A 21,816-nucleotide genomic window follows, 5' to 3' on the forward strand; every position below is an offset into this window, starting at 1 on the left:
GTACTGAGTTGTCAGCAGGAATCATGCACAAGGACACAAAGAAGGCTGAAAGAAGACGCCTCTCAAGAAAGAAACAGGAATGTAAAAAATGACAACAGTTGACAAGAGCACAAAGCCTTCGGACTCCTGACTCCTTTTCCTTTTCCTTTGGGGGAATTCACTCTCTTTAAGATAAAGCTTAGTGTCCCTTTATATGAGTCACCTGCGTCCCTCCCCAACACCAACTGCAGTGTCCATAAAGCCCTGTAGTTAAGGTACACCTGAAAGGAAGAGAGGGAACGTCATTAGATGGAGTAAACAAGGGCAAACATTTTTTTTTTTTTCACAAGGCAAAGCAAGGGGGTGGCTGGTGGATCCAAATCTAGCTCCAACCATCGAACAACCAGGGGCTGACAGCTTTGCCCAGGGCTGCACAGCCGTTGCTTTTACGTATGGTAACACTTAATTTGAAGATATTTCTCGGGACTGTCTATACAAATATTTTAATAGCACTAAGAACACAAACCACCTATCTTCTCATTCAATGAGCAAACAACTTCAGTGACTTGAGATCAAGTAATCACATGAGATAACAAGTCAGACATAGATCCCTCTCATTAGAAACCTTATTATCAATACCGTAAGCAAAGGAAGAAAGCCTAAGGGGATTGAGTGGCTTATCTACTATCTACTATTGACACAGCTTTACTTACAAGGATCTCTCTCTCTCTCATTAAAAATTTTCTTATATATGTAATTTTCTATCCATATACTTCTTACTTCACCATTATGTAAAGGCCAACCATTCCACTGGTGATACTAAGACAAAAGATGAAATTTAGAGTTAAGGAAAGGTTTTTAAAAAGGGAAACCAGCTGAGAATTTTGCAATGGAGCTTTGGGAGAAGGAAAATGAACTGCTAACATTAGAACCATATTCCTCATCTTTCAGGAACCGGAGGTGTCACATGGGAAGAGGGACTAAAGGCACAGACAGTTATTACGAGCAGAGCAAAGGTCATCAACCCAGTGTACTGGGGGTGGGAGGCTAAGAAAGGCTTCCTGGGCCATCACATTGACAGGACAAAACAGAAATTGCCCAAAGGTTTTCCCCAAATGTCAAGAATGTAAGCTACTTTGGTAGGGCCAGCCGAGTGGCTCAGTTGGTTAAGAGCTTGCTCAAGAGTTTGAGCTCTGAGCAACAGCGGTTTGAGTCCAGCCCGAGCTGAGCAGCAGCTGAGCTGCCAACAGGTAGCAGGATGGCTCAGCTAAAAAAAAAAAAAGAAAGAATGTAAGCTACTTTGTATTCCCACTGAAACAGGTATGGTGGAGTCCCTGAGGGTTGGAAGCCATCCATTAAACATTTGTAGAAGACCAAAACAAAGGGTGGGGAGTTCACAAATTATCACAAACAAAACATGAATGTATAAGTATTTGCTTGAAATTTCAGGGAAGATACTGAAAATACTCCTTTAAGCAAGGGAAGATATTTCATACACAAATACTATTAAATGAATAGTATTCATAATAGAACACAATGAAAAAGAAGATAGGCTTTGCTTTCAGAAAGCTTATAATCCAGCTAGGAAAACAGATGAGTAAAGCGATAACTGCAGTGCAGGACACTAAATAAAGGTACAGACAATATCTATGAAACTATTCAAGAACACAAAACCTTGTTTGGAGGAATGAGGAAATGCTAACTGAAAAAGAGGTAATACAAATTAAAATTAATTGCTTTTAATAATCAAAAGTACCCAATTACATATGCATATATTTACTGATTACACTTTATATTTTAGTGAATATAAAAACAGATTTTAATAGGACTACTTGTTACCTCTTTTCCCAAACCATTTTTTCTCCATGAGGAAATGATGTACATGTACACATTTTTTTCCATTCAGCTAAAAAATGTAATGTTACAAGCACATTATGCCAAATGAATTTGGATAGGTGCTTTCAAAGAATTTTAACTTAATCAGGAAAAAAGGTGTGTAAACAGAATACTAAAATGAAACATCTTAAGTGCTACAGAGGTATATGAACAGATTGCTATGAGCAAAGAGAGTGAAAAAAAGACTAAAAAATTCTTTTAGCAGGGTCTGGGCCTTATTCATCCTTGGACTCCCAGGTCCTAACACAATGACACATAAACATAAATACACGATGGGGGGCTGAGTTAAATCAGTAGATACCCCAAAAGGTAATGGGGTTAAGACCCAGCTAGGTCTTATTAAACAGTTTACAGGTGATCATAAAGGCTTGCACAGATTAAACTCCGTGTGCAAAGGCATTGTTGGGGAGAGACCTGAAACATTTGGGTGAGCGGAAAAAGAGTGAAACGTTCCAGGTGGGGCACAGGGTGAGGAGTGGGTGCAGTGAATACCAACAGAGGAAATGGTGAGATGAGAACTGAGGCTGCATGAGGAGGTGAAGTTGGATGGTGAAGGGCCATACATAGTACTAATTCTTGTATTTTTATGCAAAGGTAAATAGGATGCCAAAATAGTTCTGTTTTATGTTAAATAAGAATGTAACGGAAGGGGTATTTTTAAAGGAAAATAACTTCGGCAATGTGAAGGATAAATCAATAAAGCAACACTAGTAGCAGGGAAGCCTGCTGGATATTGCATGTTTATTTCCAGGTCCAGCCCAAGTCCCTCATCTGTAAAGCCTCACTGGTCCAGCTCTCACTGGTCCTCTGATCAATCTCTGTAACAGTCAGCAGGACTACATCTTTTAACACAACATTAAGCAACTAACAGGTGCCTGGGGAAGGACTTTTATCTTTATTAAATAAATATTTGCTGAGGAAAGATTTAATCATTTATGTCATTATCACTCTTCTTGTGCTGTCCACCATCATTCACTTTTTTATTTATTTTTTTAAATTGGGGAATTGGGAAAGGGGAACAGCCAAGTTGTTGTCCTTCAATCTTAGATGCGGTGGGCATAGGCCACCATCCCATGTGGGAGTTGAACCAGAAACCTTGTTGCTAAGAGCGCAGGCTCTAAACACTGAGCCATCCTGCCACCTGCTGGAAGCTTAGCTCCGGCGCAGCTCATTGGCCCACGTGGGAATTGAACCAACGACCCTGTTGCTCAGAGCATGTGCTTTTAACCAACTGAACCACTTGGTGGGCCCGCCGTCATTCACTTTTAACAAGCCCACACAACTGTCACAAAAGAGAACTGGGCTCAAGGCAGTCACAGAATAAGACAGCCCACTGTGTTCTTGAGAGGTTTCACTTGTGCCTGTAAGACCTCTGCCCAGATCCCACGTGGCTTTCCGAATGTCCAGTTTGGCTTCCTCTTCCCCTATTTAATTCTTTCCTTCCTTTTTACTTCTATTCACCTTATCTTAATGATGTATAGAAAATAAATTTGTTAAAGGCAAAAAAAAAGCAAATAACCCAAAACTTAAAAATTCACTCATGTTTGCAAGACACCTTACTGAATTTCTTTTAACTAGCCATGTTTAGGTCAATCTCTTGTTAGAAGAGTTATGTTTTCATTTTACTTCAATATTTTGTTGCTTGAACATTTGTTATTACATGCAAAGATCTAATGCATATTTATTCTTCAGATAGCTGGTGGATTCAAGACCCAGAGTAAACTCCTTCTACCAAATATCCTTGCTTTAAAAAAAAATGGTGTTTAACACTTTTCTTGAGCACTTTAAAGTCACATGTAATTAATCTCAACTTTCATAGTGACACTGTGCGATGAGAATTACTGTTACTTTACAGAGAGTAATGGAATAATCTGATAAGCAGATATGTGAACTTCTACAAAACCATTTTTACTGAGGCAGTACTCCTCCAAACTCTTCTTGTCCACTTATCCTGACAAAAGAACCAGAGAACCACCTACCCCAGCTGTTCTCCCCCTTATCCCTATAAAAAGTAAACATATACCACAACAGAATATAAATCATTACTAGTCAGTAATAAAGTCTCAAAAAGGTGACAGCTGTCACTGTTGTAAGTCTTCAGGGTTATTAACACAACTAGTTGTTCCACTAATGCTACCAGGATGGTACTGAATCCCCTTCGGATTCACTAGAGCTGTCCGGGAGAGTCACCATAAGGTATACTGTACTCCAGATGCTGAAGAATTAACAAAAGGAACCAGAGGGATTCAGTCAGTCAGACTGGTTCCCTTTTCCTCCTGCATTACATCCTACCCTCAAAATGCTACTACCTCAATTATTAGAGAGCACAATAGAGGATCCAGAGGCGGGAGGGGCGTGAAGGGGAAGAAGAGAATTATTTAACTTCAGCGATTAGTGTAGAAAGGAGTGTAAGATACACAGATAAGGAGTGATATAAGGAAGAGATCAGCATACAGTAGGATTGGCCAGGTTAGACTTTTGGAAGATGGATCCTTAACAAAGGCGAAATTTTGTTTATTACAAGATTTCAGGAAAACGCTAAGGCTGAATTTACAAGTCAAACTTTGAAGATTTTACTCAGCATACTTTTAATCCAGAGACACAGCCTTAAAATTACCGTTCAGTATGGTACCTTGGCCTAATGAGTCAAAGGGTGCCTAACGCAAAACGAAGTAATTTTTTTTAAATCGTAAAGCATGTTGTCTTATATTTTGAGGCTAAAAATACACTGATGTGTAATTTAATAAAGTCTAAGGAGTTCGCAAAAACAAAACTAAATTAGGTTCTTCCTATGCCAAACAAAGACTAAGCCATGCGTTTCACTGACCCTAAACAAGTACTTTGCAGACGATGGTTTAAAAATAGAAAACACAAGACTACCAGAGGAAACAATTCCGGAAGTTGACCGAGTTATCTTCTTGAAACCCGGCTTTAGTGTTTCAAGATCAACAATTCTTCCCCAAAACCAAATTCTCAAACGACAGCAATAAAAAGGAAGTACTGATAGGTCATTTGCCCCTTTTCTATAATATTTCCTTCCCATCCCCTGACAAATAATAAAAATTGTAAAACCCTCGTTTGAAAATAGAAGACACTGGCCGGCGCCCTAGGCACGAGGTATCTGCGAAGTATCTGTACCGGGAAGGAGCCCGAGGGCCCAGGCCTGGCAACACCTGGGGAGGAAGGGGCTTCCGAGCCAAAGGCGGACCCAGGCGCCCGTCCAGCCGCGCCAGGCACGCCGCTTTTGTCTGGGCCGGGATCACCGCCCAGCCGGGAGCCCGGGCCCCCGGCCCCTTACCGCCCCCGGGCCTCGCGCGCACGCTCTGCCCTCCGCCTTCTCCCGGTGCCCGGCTCCCGCTCCGCCGCAGAGCGGGCTTGGGCCTCCGAGCTCGGAGGCTGCGTCCCCTCCGTGTCCCCTGCCCGCCGGTCGCCCGCGCCCCCGCGCCCGGGCCCTCCGCCGCTGCCGCACCTGCATGCCCGGTGCCCCGGGGTCAACCCCGGTGTCCAGGATAGCGATGAGCACTCCCCGCCCGTCATACTCCGGGTAGCGACAGAGGAAGGAGGCGGCCCCGGTCTCTTTCTTGGGCAGGAGGCCGTGGAAGGGGAAGGGCTCCTCGGTGACGGAGGTGGCCATGGACGCAAGCTGGAGGACGAGGAAGAGGCAAACTGCCAGGTGGCGCGCGGACAAGCAGCGCGAGGACACCCGGGCGGCCGCGGGCCTGGGTGGGGGTGAGGGGCGGGGCCGGCCGGCCGCCAATCCCGGCCCGCCAGGGCGAGGCAGCCAATCATCGGCTGCTATGTAAGCTAACGGCGCCGCTCTCGGGAACCGTGCGGGAGTGTTGCCCGGGCCGCAGAGAAGGAGGCGGAGTCTGAGACATTGCTGGAGGGTTCGGTTCTCCAACCTGGGGTCTTAAAGACGCCGCACTTGAACTTTTAGGAGAGGGCCGGCCGCCAAGTAAAGGTCCCGGCCGAAACACTCCCCTAGGAGTCAGGGAGGAAATGGGCCGACAGCCTGTAGTAGTGGAGACCGCCGCTGGTTAGCGATGATTTCCGAACTTGAGGCTGTGGACCAAACTTTTTGGTCAACTGCTGCTGTTGAAGCCCCAGCCGACAGGAAATGGAGCCAGTTCATTCATGCACACCAGAACACTAGTGGTCGTCTGATACCGGCAAAGTGCTCCGACACACATTTTAGAGAGTTCTTTGATTCGGTGCTGTAGGGTTTGTGTTTCCCTGTCTGTCTCGAGTGTGCCCCTTTGATCCGGGCAGGGCAGGAATAGGGACGGGATAGGTCCTAGCTTCAGTCAACAGGAAGTGGGTTGTTGGCCCCCAGTCCCTGGAGCCAGTAACAAAGTATGAGACTGGAGTGGGCCCCTCCTATCCTCATTGCTTACCCTTGGCTTCCGGATTTCTGAAAAACATTTTTTTCCCTCTTTAAATTGAAGTTCTTGGTTGCTCCTTAAGGTTCTCCTCTCAGTTATCGATCCATAATTTGTAGTGTTTTTTTTTTTAGATTTACAGCGGCAGCTATCAATTGCTCCGTGTTATACTAGTAGCCCTTGAATGATCTTTTTGTATGTATTCATGCCAGGATAATCTTAGACCTTTTTTTGTGTGCGTGCCAAAGACTCCTTTGGCAACCTTGTGAGGCTTACATACTCCTTCCCAGAGCAATGTTTTTAAACACATAAAATGAAATATATCATGACAACGGAAATTACGTTGAAATACAGTTATCAAAAATAAACTGTTACATAATAGTTTCGTGTATATATAGTTATATGGGTGTTTCTTTGCATTAAATAACGAGCTAATAAGCTCCCATAACTTCAAAATAGTGAAGAACATAAATGATATTTTGAGATATCTGTAACAACTGTGATAAGAAATTGATTTTTATTGGTGACAGAGTAACAAACAGTAACTGCTAATACTACTCTGGTTACTGCCTACATTCATAATTGAAGAAAACTAAGAGGTTAGTGAAAATAAAGATGTATTTTTTTTTCCTACGTAAGTTTTTAAACCCCTTGGAGTATGGATCCCAGGTTAAGAATGCCTGGTGTAAAGGGAAGCCCCTCCGTATGCCAGTTTCCACTCCACAGGATTTAGGAAATCCTCAATAAAGTCTCAAAAAATTACTGTAATGGCTGTGCAATGGTTTTAATTCATTGCTTGACCATTTATTCATTCCATAAGTCTTAGAGAAGCGTGTTCTCTTTAGCAGAGGAGGAAAATACAGTAATGTTTTCCTTCTTATTCCCAACTGTTTTTATGTTACCTCTAGAAAAGAACTTCAAACTAACAGGAAAGAAAAGAGAGAGACAAACTCTCAGAAGATACTGAAATAGGGGTCAAGCTGATCAACACACACATTTTATATAACTCCTGAAATCACTTGAACTATATACAAAGTACTCTACTCTGTCTTGAAGCCCCAGTACTCTTCACATTATGTATTTACACCTCTTGCTCCTTTTTGATTTAATGCTCAGCTAAAGGAAATCTCTCAATGCCAAGTCAGTTTGTGCAACTTGACCAACAGCTTGACAGTTCATTGGATAATGGAAGGAAACAAGTAGAGGGAGGATGCTTGTAGCAAACAATGAAGACATAGATAAATAAAACAAGCGCTTAGGAATGGGAGGAGGAGGGCAGGACAACTGGGTCAGTCACCCTATCTGGGGTAAAGTAACAAGCCCGGCGCAGGAAAAACTCCCACACTGCGTTCTTTGTTTAAAGCAGGAAGTACTAAGCCAGGTATCTTGATGCCTACCTCCCTTTTCCGTCACCTGCGGGGGTTGAGGCTGCAAGCAAATGCAGAGGTATGGCGACAGGCAATAGCTTCCCCTGAGTCACCTTCTTTGTAACTATTGCGGCACAATAGCATATCATTTAGAGAATATTTTTAATCAGTTTCCAAAGCCGTGTAGAGATTGTGAAAGCATCCAACGTGTCCCAGCAGCTGGGCTGTTACACCCTGCGCAGCATTTGCTGTGAGGCGACTCCTCCCATGGGTGGCTCCCACTCAATGATTGTGTGAAGTAGGAACACTAGGGGCGGATCCGTTCCAGGGAGATGGGGAACTTCTTTGACAGCCGATTTAGGCTGGAGGACTCCCCAACAGCTTTGCCAAGCCTTCCCTAGGCTGCATGGCAGTCTAGGACTCGTCTACCCAACCTTGGCTTCTCTCTTCTTTACTCAGGGTCAGACTTGCACCGCGGCTTGATGGCCATCCCAGCCTTTGACTAACTTACTTTGCACAGACATTTCCCCAATAGAAACCCTGCTCGTTTAAATAGTTCTTCGCGTCTGTTTCTCAAAGGACTCAGACTAAAATAGCTCACACCAAAGAAACAGGCTCAGACGATTAAAGCTTCACCACCGCTGCCCTCTGAAGGCAAAAGCCGCCATTACCATTCCTACCAAGTATGCCTGCTTCCTAGCCATTTCTCTGCAATGCAGAGCCAGATGGTCGACCGTCTTTGGCAAAGTATGTCACACGCCTGAGCCTAGCTGTAAAAGAGGCTGGAGATTAAGATCTGTCTTCCTGAATGGACAGGCAGGACTGATAAGGTGGAAAGCTCTATAAACATAAGAAGGCTTTTCAAAAGATGCCGATTAATTCAAAAGATTTGTTAGTCATGACAAATATTCACTATACCACAAGACTTCTAACCAGTCTTAAGACTTCTGTGACTCTAAATACTTAAATAATCCTCGTTATCCGCTCACTTTCTATTCTTCCTACCTGCAAACTAAAGCTATATAACACCAAGTTCCAGGTACTTGAACCTTCAGTAACAAAATTATAAACCAGGCATTTGGACCAAGACTCTTGGTGAGAATAATGAGAAAAACTGGACAATAAATGGCAAATATCTGATTGTGGGCATTAGAGAGCTGACGGTGTGTTGAAGAATTTCTGGTGCAGATGTAAACTCAGAGACTTGAGTCTTATACTGGAACAACTTTGCCTTTCAGAACTGCTGCCAATTCTCAAAAATGTAGCAGGAAGGCTGAGGCGGTTTTTTGTTCTTTTTACTGACCTCCAGAGCTGTGAGATTATTCTAATTGGTAACCAAGGTTGAGACTCACTCTGATAGAGGTACCTGGCAGAAGCAAAGATAGAGAATTTTGGCAGAGAATAACTCATTATTTTTAAAAAAAGATATAGCAGATTTGGAAAATAACCAAATAGAAATTCCAGAACTTAGAAATACAAAAAAACAAAACAAAATTAAGAACTCAGTGGATGAGTTTAATTGTTAATTTGCTATAGCTAAAGGGAGAATTACTCACAGGCAAATAGGCTGGAAGAAAATATTTGAAAATACCTACAGAACTAAAGGAAATAAAAATGCAGCATAGAGGAAAAGAGTCACCGAGGTAATAGAAGTTCCAATAGCTTTTAGGAAATGAGAAAGAGAATGAGTAGAAGACATTTTTGAATAAATAAATTATGAGAATTTTCCCAAACTGGTAAAAGACGTCCAGCTATATATTCAATAAGTCTTATGACCCCTAAATACAGGATAAATAAAGACAAATCCACATCAGGCACATCATAGAAAAGAGAAGACAAAAAGTAGCTCGAGAAAAAATAACAGATTACTTTCAAAGAAGCAGCAATTGACTGACAACTGAATTCTCTACAGGAACAAAGAAAACCAGAAGAGAAAGAGATGATAGTTCACCAATGCTGAAATAATTGCCAATCCAGCATTCTGTAGGTAAGAAAAGCATCCTCCTTGAATGAAGATGTTTTAAACACATTTACAGAGACACAAAAGCTGAGAGAATGTGTCACCAGTAGAGAGAGAGAGAGAGAAAAAAGAAATACAAATATCCCTCTGGCAGGAGAAAGATGATCCAGGTGCAATGTTAGAACTGCAAGAAAGAATGAAGAACAAAGATAATGTAAATATGTGGGCAAATCTAAATGTTGACTTAGGAAACGCTAACAATATTAATGTCCTGTGAGATTTAAAATACACTTAAAGTAATCTTCAAGTTTGCACACCATGTGGCTATTACCGGTTGCATAATACCTCCAGCTCTATTTCTTTGGTGTTATAAGTGAGCAAAAATAATAGAAAAATAGAGTAACGTTATACTTTCTAGCACCATAGATAAATAGGAATGCCCAAGAAACATCTCACCTTGAAGAGTGTAGAATTCTCTAGACTTCTTTAAATTGTATATCCTTTCAGAAATGTTGTATGCATAAAAAGAATACATATATATTCCTATGTGTACATATACTGCACTGTTCTCTATATGTACGTATACATGTATATATGTGTATATGTGTGTTGATATATAAGTCCTCTCTTGTTTTGTAAACAAGTGATAACATACTGCCCTGCTCTGCACCTTGTTGTTGTTTTTACTTTACAGTATTTCCTGAAGAGTATAAGTACATAGAATTATTCCTCTTTCTTTTTAATACCTGCATACTATTTATTTGTTAGAGCATGTCATTATTTACTTAACCATGTGAGTTTGTTTTAAAATCTTTTCTTTGTGAAGTTGGGAATGGGTACTTCCTTGCAACTATAGTTGTTTCCAAAACATAAACCTTTTAGGCTATAAAATGCTTCATTCACTTTGGTTCTGACAAAGTCGGATCTCCATATACAGCTTATATCAGTCTCATTCCTATCCTTGGAGGAATTCAGCCCACAGTCCCTGCTAAGTGGGCAGGAAGGATGTAACACACATGCTTTTGGCATAGGTCATTGGCCCAGAAGCGGACTCCTGACCTGAAGCAAATGAAAGAAGCAGATTGGCATGCTGTTTGCGGTGAAGTGTTGGAGCAAGGTTCTTGAAAGAGGGATTCTCAGGCCTGCTGCTGGAGGCCTGAGAGCCCCCTTTAATTCAGAGGTACTCTAAAGCTCTATTCTCAGAAAAGCCCAGGTCCAATGAGCTTTTGGGTTCATTTGTGATTCCCCTGTATCCTTATATCCAACACTCTTACATGATAGTGTTTGGAATTTTCATTCTTTAAAAAAATTTTTTTTATATATTAGTTTCAGGTGTTCAAAACAGCATAATGATTAGACATTTACATCTCTCACAAAGTGATAACCACACCCCCCAAGTCTACTACCCTTCTGACATCTTATATAGCTGTTACAATACCATTGACTATATATAGACCCTATGCTGTACTTTACATATATATGTGTGTATATATGTATATAAATACATATATATGTACTTTACATATATATATGTATATATACATACATATATACATACATATATATATATATATATATATATATATAAAACTATAGTTGACATTCAATATTGTTCTACATCAGCTTGTGGAGTACAGTGCTGAAATTTTCTTTCTTTATCAAAAGAGTTTTAACTAGAACAGAACATGTGGTACTTACTTTGTTTCACCCCAATTCCTGGTATATATTAGTTGGCAAAAATATATTCCCATTGAATTCTATGACAGTAAGTCATGCTTATATTGACAGATATGAATTAAATCATGCAATGCAGAAATTGTTCAGGGAGTAGTACGTGCCCACTTTTGCTTCATTGCAAGAGTCATGGATCTCTGGGCGGGCGTAGGCCTGGATATGCGTGTGACTCTTGTTATTTGCAGCACGTGCATGGAATTTCATAAGTCCCATCCATCTGCCAAACTTAGAGTGCTAGAAAAAACCTGTTAGGCTTAGGATTCAAATTAAAGGCTGATACTAATGATGATCCTGAATAGATCTTGAATGTTCTGACTTGAACAAGAGAAGCAGAGGATATGCTAATAAAAGCACTTAGAAGTCAAGGCATCTTGTTTTCGAGGACTAGTTCTGCCACTAATTACCTTCAGGACCTTTAACAAGACCTCAGTGTCCTCACTACAAATCTTAGGGTTTTTATCAGAATTAAATGGGAAAAAGTACCTTCCTCACTGTCAATAAATAATTGTTATTAGTATAATATGGCTGGTGGGTAGTAGGGACTCAGTGCACTGAGGCTGGTTGTATAATTTGGCATTAGGTAGTGGGCTACCATTACCATTTAAATAGTGGGCTACCTAAAGTTAGTACTTAGATAAAGTAGGCAAACTGATTTTTTTTTTTAAGATTTTTATTGGGGAATTGGGGGAAAGGGAACAGACAAGTTGCTGTCCTTTTGTTCTTCAGTCTAGTTGTGGAGGACGTTGCTTCACTGGCCCAAGTTGGCACCATCATTGCGCTCTTCCCGGGTGAGGCAGATCAGTCACCGGCCCCTGGACGGCTGCTCACTGCGGCTGCTGGCCGCTCACGCTGGCTGCTGGCTACATACGGTAGCCCATGGCAACCCACTGCAGCAGGGGCTGCAGCCTACGCCATCACCAGCGACTCATGGCAGCCCAGCTCCAGGTTGAGCTGTTGTTCAGCATCTTAGCTGTAGAGGGCAAGCGTCACTAGCCCTCATATGTGAGATCCGAACCGGGGCCCTCTGGTGTCCCAAGCCAGCTACCAACCAACGCGTCACCTGGCCGGCCCAAACTGATTTTTTTTTTTAAAGGACTACTTTGCAAGGAATTGTTTTAAAAGTCAATTTGGACATGTAGTAAAGAGACCTTATAAACCTTGAGGTTTACTCCACAATTTGTGAAACATGATATGGACAGGTAAGTTTTTACTATTTCTAGAGTTTTATTTATTTATTTTTAACAAAATATGTCTATTTCCTTTGCCAGGTTAGGAAAGTTTTCAGTCATTATTTCTTCAAATAAGTTCTCAATCCACTGAGTGTGATTCACCCCAGCAGGCTATGGTACCTGCTGAGACAACTCTTTGTGTATGCTGTTTGTGGAGCTAATTGGGTGGTGCTCTGCTGTGGTCTGAAGCCAACCTCCAAGTATGTTGGTTCTGCGGCCCCTTGGGAGGGGTTCCGGTGTAGACCAAGGTCACCCACTGCCTGTGACTTGTTGCGACTACCTGATAAGAGCTACAAAGCAATCTGTGGTTGTTCACTGCCTATGCTAAAGTTGGAGTCACGTGAAAGAGGTGACACTGTGAACCGAGGACATCTATCACCAATACTGGACATGGGGTAACTCTGCAAAAAGCCAGGACACCCAGAGGCCTGCTGCCAACTCCCTTAGGGTTCAACCACTGATAAAGCTTGTGCAGTATGCAGGTTGGGTGAGGCAGGGCCTCAGGGTGTCACTAGAGTGGGAAGAGTTGTAGTCACTGGATTAATGTAGACTCTGGTTTGGTGCCAGTGCTGAGCCTGGAGCTATTCAGCAAAAGTCTCAGAGCACACCAAGGTCAGTCACTGCCTTCCTGGGGCCCACAGACTCCAAAAGTTTTCCAAGAAAGAGTGCAATGTGGGCAGGGCTGGCTGGCCCGCAGAAAGTGCCTCTGGCGTTGGGGGAGTTGGGTAGGTCAGGTTCCCAGTGAGTCAGCAGTTTGGAGCAGTGGAGAGCACCAGACCAATCAGATTTAGATTTGCGCTGTGGGGGGTAGGCTTAACACAGGAAAGATGGCGTCCACCTGCTGGCTGCATGGGAGGAGGACTGCCCCCGAACCTCGGGAAAATGGCGACTCTCCTCCAGCCCTTGCTCTGAAGCCACATCAGTCTGCCCTCCGTATGCCTTCAATGCCCCCTGAGTTCCTCTCCCTTCCCTGGCGCCCAAGGTGAGTGCCTGAGAGTGAGAGTCTGTGCACGGGTCATTTAAGAGGACGTCTGGGTTTCCCGCAGCCTTTTGTCCCACCAGGATGGTCGGAATCCCCACTGTTTTTCACAGCCAGAAGTTGTGGGGGCTCCTCTTCCCGACACCAGTACTCCAGTCTGGGGAGTCTGGGGTCCCTTGGTCCTCTGGGGGAAACCTCTGCTGCCCGGATATCCCTACTGATTCTTAACTGCCACACGGAGGTTTGGAGCCAGCCAGTTTTGTCTCCACCCCTTCTACCAGTCTCGATGTGGCTTCTTCTTTATATCCTTAGTTACAAAACTTCTGTTCAGTCAGACTTCAGATGGTTCTCCAGGTTGATTGTTCTATAATTTAGTTGTAATTTTAATGTGTTCATTGGAGAGAAGCACACAGTGTTTATCTACTCCACCATCTTGGATCACTACAACTTTGACTACTTTAGATGTCTTTTATGGTGAAGACTCATGTGGTATTTATTCTCTGTGACTGTCTTATTTCTCTTAGGATAATATCTTCCAGTTTCATCCATGTTGTAAAAAATGTAGAATTTTCTTATTTTGTTAGGGCTGAATAACATTCCATTGTATGTATATACTAAATTTTCTTTAGTCATGAGTTGATGGACATTTGGGTTATTTCCATAGCGTGGTTATTATGAATAATGTTGTAATGAACATGGGAGTGCAGGTATCTCTTAGAGATTCTGACATTAATTCTTATGGGTATATACCCAGAAGTGGGATTGCTGGAACATATGGCAGTTCTATTTTTAATTTTTGGAATGACCCTTCTCCCTGCCCCATACTGCTTTCCATAGCAGCTGCACTATTGAACAGTCCCATGAAGGGTTTCTATTTCTCCACTCCTTGCCAACATTTATTATTATTATTTTAAACAATAGCCATCCTAACAGGTGTGAGGTGTTACCTCATTGTGATTTTTATTTTAATTAAAACATCCTAATTCCACTGCTCTGAAATAGAGAACAATGACCAAATTAGACTTCTTCTGCATATTAGAAGTTCATGTATGATCTCTTCATTTAACATTATGTTCTTTACATTTTCAGTGTTTAAAAACTCATTTATATACATGATTTATACATAGTGCAATAGGTGTATCAAAGTTTTTTGAACCATTCCCAATTTTTTAACATTTAAGTTTTTTCTAAGGTATTGTTTCTATAAGTAGTGCTATAACAAACATCCTTACAAAACCAGACTCTCGACTATGTCTCTTGTTATTTACTTAGAAATATCATTTCTTAGTCAAAGTGCATGAACATTTTTAAGGTTCTCAGTCAAAATGCATGAAAAAGTTTCAGATTGGAATTCGGAAAACCTGAATGTGTGGGAAATACACATTCATAAAATGACAAGAAATAAATGTGTAGGTAAACAGATTCTAATTAAGTGATGTTTCCAAAAGAAGTTGGTGGCCAGCTTTTGGAGAGACTTTCAAGACAAGTGGACCAGGGCCATTTTTCAGATACTAGAATATAACTCAGCAGATAGAGTGGAGCACTTAGTAGCAAAGAGCTAGAGATGGTTCTCAGTCAAGGCCTCTAAAAGGAGAACGTTCTCAGCAGCAATCTATCCTAAAAATTAATTGACTTTGGGTAAGATGCTCAGAACTATTCCTGACAGAGGGTGAGGGATAGAAAAGTGTTTGCTGTTTTGCTTTAAAGGTTGTAATATTTACAGCGGAAAAATTGGCTACAGTGGGGAGTAAATATCAAATCTACACGTTGCAGGAAAGCAGGCTTGTGTGATGCCAAACTTAAAATATGTGTTCAGTTTTACAATTATAATTCCATTACAATTATCCTTAGCAGGAGTAGAACTTTCTCAATTTGTTTTTTTTTTTACCTTTGATCCAATATTTATTTGTGTGTGAATAAATCCTAGAAAATGTATGTATATGAAAAGGAATTCATTTAGGTTTTCATCTCAGCATTGGCTTTGCAATAGTGCCACCTTCTGGTTGGAGCTTGTCTTTACAAGCCGGCATCTTGCGCTCTAAGACTCTTCCCACTCTGCTTGGTAAATTGTGATTTTGTTGCAGGGAATACTTGAATGAGCAGTGGTAAATCAATCCCAGCAGACTATCCCCTAAAGATGCTGGCCAGTAGGTGTTACAGGACAAAAAAGCATACAGAATGCAGGAAACATAAGGAAAGAGAACTAAGACGTTATGCCAAACATAAAAATAAACCAATAATGTGTCTAAAATTAGAATGCTTCTTTGCTTCTGATTCTCCTTTAGAAAGATACAATGGAACTAAATAAGTTGCAGAAGAGGTGAAATGAAATGACTGTTTCCAAAAGTCAGTCTCTCTCTCTCTCTCTCTCTCTCTCTCTCTCTCTCTCTCTCTCAAAACCTGGGGTATAAGTAAATCAGGAACCCTTCAAAGTGGATCTTGTGGGCCACTGGACATCTGCCTGCTTAGCTTTCATATAAGCATTTGAAAGTTGCCAAATTGAAATTTGAGTTCATCTAAAGCTATAGTTCTTAAGCCTCAGCCCCTCTCACCTTTTTCTCCTTTAAGTATGAAGTCAAAATTTGAGACAACTGCCTTAGGCATACTCAGATTTTAATAGAAGCTCCTCCCACTTTTATTTTGGTAAAATAATACATTACAGCAATTTGTATTCAACACAACTATTCAGATTCAATGTAATGGTTACTTACTGCAGGAGTTCAGGGTATGTACAGTTCCTCATCTCTGTCGTTCACTTTCTCACTCAGAGAAGCTTGCAGACATGAGTGAGTCTCTTTGTTATAGGAAAACCCCTGAGTTCCCTCCCACATATAAAGCTCAAGGACTTTACCACCACACTGTTTCTTGGATACAGTCTCAGGATAAGGATAAGAAGTTCCCCATGTCTCAAACTGCTCCTGGTTAACACAAAAGTGGCACGTTATTAGTTGCAACAACTTTCTTGAGACAAACCTCACAAATGATCAAGACAACTTAAATTGAGATTGAGAATTTCCCATCTAACTGTCCCCAAATCAATGATGGTAGGTGCACTATTTATTTAACTATTCAAAATGTACATAAAGCAAAACCTTCCTACAATGAAGACCACTAACAGCTTACTAAATTCATATACGGAGGCATGAAATCCTTTGTCATATTGTGATACTTTTAAGCAAAAAAAAATACTAATTCTCAATCATGGAAAATAATACAAGGGCATTTTCCAAGATAAAAATGAGCAACTAAAAGAGTTAAATGGCATTTGTTTGTTTGTTTGTTTTCCAAAGTTGTCAAACTTCTCAGCAGAAAAGAAAGCAGACTTAAAGGACCTGTTGATCTCACTTGAGGCACACAAACCAGAATTTAGTGATATGTGATATGTGTGAATATTAATAAATTGATAGAGCTGTTTCCTTTTATTCTTTCTCTAAATCTGATGATAAGCAAAGATTTTAAATCTCACACACACATATTTATATTCACTTGTGAAAACTGTTCGTGTTATCTGGACGTCACTCACCAAAGCTAAAAGTACATTTGACAGACCAGATCTGGTGGCTCATTAATATAGAGTTTCCTCAAAGAACAAAGGAGCTGAGCAGAGTTCCAAACAAGGAAGAACCTATAGATGTCACCGTTCGCCTGCTGTGTGTGGACTCCTGAGATCATCAGTCAGCAGCATTATTTATCTTCTACACAAAAGTATTTCAAGGTTGGTAGGAGTTTTTTTCCAGCTAAGGCTGATCAATATTTATTACTCTCAATTTCTAGCTTCCCAGCTGCTAAAGTTGGCAAATTTTTTTAATATAAGAAAGATGAGTTCCTTGATTATAGTTAATAATACTGTATTATATACTTAGAAGTTGCTAAGAAAGTAGATCTTAAATGTTCTCACCACAGACAGAAATCTTAATTATGTGACGTGATGCAGGTGTCAGCTAACACTAAGGTGGTGATCACTTTACAATATAGAAGTGTAGCAAATCAACACATTGTACAACCTAAACTTACACAATGGTTTATATCAATTAACCATTTTCAATGACCTGAATTCACATAAGTATTAAAAATGAATACTAGAGACACTTAAAAGAGATTTTCTCTGAAAATCTCTGAGAACATTTATTGCACCGCATAGCCCGATAAAATAAGATGGAGGGGAAAATGTTAACAGGTTTAGGCTTTTGAACTCAAGTGGCTTCCCTGAGCCTTTTGAAAACCCATAAACTCTACATTTTTAAACTGAGGAGAACTACAATTTAATTCATTCAGCTAGAAATCATTTATACAGGAGGGGAGATTTTGTGCTAAGCTCGAGTTTAACATAAAACGAAGAGCTATGTTTAACATAGTTGTGTTTCTGCTTAAAATAAATTTTCCATAAATTTTATCTTAAAAATGAATTATTAAGCTAGTCCCTGGGCTCCCATGTGACTTTGGCTTGTTCCAAATGCTCTACGTCACTAAATTGGATTCCTTTTCTGTCATTAGAAATCCAATTTCCCCATCTTGCATTGTTATCTTCTTATATTACCTATGCCAATATTTTCTTCACTATGTCCCACCAATATGTGGTGCAAATATATATAATCTACAGTTTTTTCACCAGTAAAATGAACTATCCCACCTGTGGTTCTTTTTCAGGTCCTCCCAGGATCCCCAGGGCATCCTTGCTTCTGTTGGTTGGTTTTCATCTCCACCTCTGGCTGTTGGGTTCTGCTCTCTGGCTCTGGCTGTAACAATGCTATCTTGTCTTCTCCCCTACTTTCCCTAATACTGTCTCTAGCAGGTCCTTTTTAGCATCTTCTCTCTGTTATTAGCCAAAGACAGCAGCAGAGGAATATCAATTTTGATATCTATGCTTGCACTCTATGTCTACTTCGTGGTCATACATAGGGTTTGTCTTAATTTCTACATTAACCTGCTTAAAATTTTCTCAAAAGCCACTATTTACATTTGTATTCATTCTGCTAATCAATAAATACTCAACAAATTTAGTATCTAAAAGGCCTGTTGCAAATGCAATTTAAATTTGGCAAGGGCTTTCAATACACCATTTCAAGAGACCCAGTAGTAGAATCTCATGGAATTGAGGCATCCATCAGTCTATTGTAAAGGTTCCCTACTATGAAGACAGTTCAATATCCTTAGATAGAAAAAAATAACTGTACATGTATAGTTGTTTTGTTTGTTCATTTGCACAACTGTCAAAGAAAAATGAATGGATAATATTTCTGAAGAACATAGCTTCAAGGCTCTTTTGGGGAAAGGGGAGGGACTTTAGGAGATGCTTTCTTCTGATACAGTAAATAGGCTGGAAAAGTGTTACTTGCAAGGACATTTTTTTTTCCTTTTAAAAATAACACAGTTGCTTGTAAAGCAGGTGCATAGGTGGGAGTTAGGGGCTCAGAGATGGGGGAGAAGTAATGGAAGCAGGACATAGAACAACTCTGTTTTAATTTTAGTATTCAACAAGTATGATACTGCCTGGGGGGCGGAGGGCACTGCCCTGGATGCGAGGCCATCATCAAAATGCTGCAGTGTGGTCGGGCACATGGAGCAGAGGGGGGCACTCTGTGTCAGGAACAGCTGGAATGAAGAAGCCCTTGGACTACAGAAGGGCGACCATGCAATGAGATGTGCGTGTGTGACTTTCACACATGCTCCTCTGTAGACTGTCATCCATGGTACTTATGTCTTTTCCATCTTTTACAGCCCTTCATTGCTGAGGAGTTGTCCCGCCTCTCCCCTAAATTTGACCCTCTCACGGAATTCCTCCAGGAGCCTTCTCAGTTGAGGATTGACGAATGCACCCATACTGGGAGGCATGCCTTCCACAGCAAATGTCATGCCCAGCAAAGACTCCTTCACTCTTAGGCAAAGCCACGCACTGAGTAATAGCCGCCATGTGCTGCAAGAAGCCTCCTGATATAACAGACTCTTTGGTTTTCTGAGCAAAGTGCCTTGAGCACAATAAATACTTCATATTTATGACTAATAGTTTTAAGGGCTTGCATTATGGATGCCATCTTTGCAGCTGGAGAAATGGAACATCTGAGAAAGAAAGCCAGCCCTGTATTTCGAAGTATGAATACACCTAAAGAAACAATCGAATATCAGACATTTCCCACCAGACTGCAATCCCCAGTTGTTTATGCTGAATTCTGTTGAGCATACATATGTGATGATTGCTCAGACAATTCCCTGTGACACTCCCTCAAATGGGAAGGCATCTGTTGGGTCTTAGTTGGGAAAGCAAGCTAAAAATGTCTTCACTTTTGGTGTTAAATCAGCATATAGGAACAGGGTACACTCAAAACCACACATTTCTTACTTTTTTTTTCAGTCAAGTATTTCACATTTCTAATCTATTTCTGGAGGAACCAGGGACTTTACACATTCCGTTTAAGGTGAGGACATGGTTTTGCTAGCTAAAAATAGTGGTTGTTTTAATTAAAATGTCAAATGATCAGATAAGAGAGTTTCTTAACTAAACATTTAAAAAAATTTACTCCTGAGATAAAAATCATAAGGACACATGAGTATATTAGTTTCACATAAAAACGTTTGCCACCCTAAGCCCAAAACATACTGTCTAACAAACTTTACCTAAAAAGGATGATTTTCATAGTTGTTGGTTTTTGGGGTTTTTTTTTGACAATAAGTTGAAAATTCACTTCTAAGCAATGGATAATAGTTCAAGCACTTCATGTCTTCATAAACTACTTTACTTAGAATATGTAACGACTATGATAAGGGAGCATTAACAGGTGACTTTTTAATGTTTCAGTGATAGATAAAATTTACTCGTAATTAGAGTCTGTAATAGTAATGCTGGGGTTAATGCTGGGTGAGAGCTGTTCTATGTAACAAGAAGAGTACACATAAGCTAATTAATGACTGTGACCTCATAGGTATAAATGGTGGCCCAAACAATAGTGTTGGAATAATGGATATCTTGATAGTGAAAGGCCTCTCTCCAAGATAGCACTGGTAGTCCTCTCGTTTTGTTTATTTGCTATCATGAGAAATACTCACTGACATAGAACCATGACTTACATTTCATAACGTGGTAGGTGATTTCACTCACTTTTGGTATTTCTGCCAGATTTGAGCAGTTACGATTTTTTTCCATTGGGCAGCTCTATTTTATGTTCCCTCAATACTGCATGAGTGTCATATTTCTTAGAGTTGAGATGAGGGAACCATTTAGCAGTAAGGGAAGTGTCCAGAGTAAGAAGCATAATATTGTGGGTAAGGGAGGGAGAGTGTGTTGAGATGAGGGGAAGCTGTGGGTGGAGCTTGTGGGAAGAAACTGGCAGAGGGAAGTTAGCTTGTCTGTTTTAGCTGCACTAGAGCACAAACAACCTTTGCAATTTGTGGAGCCTTTGACCACTCCTGATTTCCCCAGCCACCCTGGGGGTGTCACAGTGATGTCAAGACACCCTGGCACATGCCTTTGTTTACTGAGGTGCACACAGCAGGACTCTGTGTTACTTAGGAAATATACAGGTTAAAGATGCAATCTTTCTATTGGTTAGTTGAGAGCTGCAGGCCTCAAAGGAGTCTAAGGAAGTGCTGATCATACAAAACCCTGGAAGAGAAGACATGTAGTGAAGTCTGAGGACCAACTGGAAACAGAGACACAAATGCCACCAGGGGCCTTTTTGTCAGCTCTTGACTCTGCCTTAGTATGTTGCCTTCATTCTCTCTTATTTCACACACTTCCTGCACTTGATGGGACCCACGGCCACTGACTTCTTGAAGTTTGCTTCCATGGTTTCAGCCACTAGAGAAAGAATGCCCTTTAGCTCTCTCCAGTATCAAGTCCAAAGTCTTTCATATTTTAATGCCTGAGGGCGGTGGTTAATTTGGATTTCTGGGTGACACAGTCAAAAATCTCAAGGAAATCCCATTGGGCCAGCTTGGCTCACAAGTCCATCCTAGTGTGAATTAGCTGTGGTCAGATGGGTGGGGTCAGTAAGAACCTGGAGCTGCCCCTGCAGCCTGGTGGATGGAGCAGGGCAGCTTCCAGAAGGAGGTAGGGGTGCCTGGAAGACATGTCATGGATTTCGACTAGAAAGATAGGATCATTCCATCTAGTCATGAGGCAGCAAGTCAATCCCCTTTTGTTACAGCTCTCTGAATGACCCTCATTTTATTTTCACTGAATTCTAAGCTCTTTTTTTTGTTTTTCCTGCTCTTCTCAAAAGTCATAGTGCATAATAGATACTAAAAATATCTTTTGCTAAAATGAGTAGGATTTGTTTTCATGTCAATTATGACATGC

The 21,816-nt window shown here is 41.0% G+C and overlaps 1 protein-coding gene across 8 annotated transcripts in view; it reads right to left on the bottom strand.

The window, feature by feature from the left end:
* Positions 1 to 5,605, bottom strand: part of TPP2 (tripeptidyl peptidase 2) — a 66,162-nt gene extending 60,557 nt beyond the window's left edge. For 6 of the 8 annotated variants that reach the window (XM_019663875.1, XM_019663874.1, XM_019663876.1 and 3 more), the window contains exon 1: positions 5,345 to 5,603. In XM_019663875.1, coding sequence (XP_019519420.1) covers positions 5,345 to 5,509 — 165 coding nt within the window. In that variant the 5' untranslated portion in view covers positions 5,510 to 5,603. Of the gene's footprint in view, positions 1 to 5,344 lie in introns of all 8 variants that reach the window. The other 2 variants (XM_019663878.1, XM_019663877.1) reach the window with 1 other exon arrangement.
* Between the last annotated feature and the right edge of the window lie 16,211 nt (positions 5,606 to 21,816).

This window comes from Hipposideros armiger, unplaced genomic scaffold (genome assembly GCF_001890085.2).
Source record: "Hipposideros armiger isolate ML-2016 unplaced genomic scaffold, ASM189008v1 scaffold_408, whole genome shotgun sequence".
Lineage (NCBI taxonomy): Eukaryota > Metazoa > Chordata > Mammalia > Chiroptera > Hipposideridae > Hipposideros > Hipposideros armiger.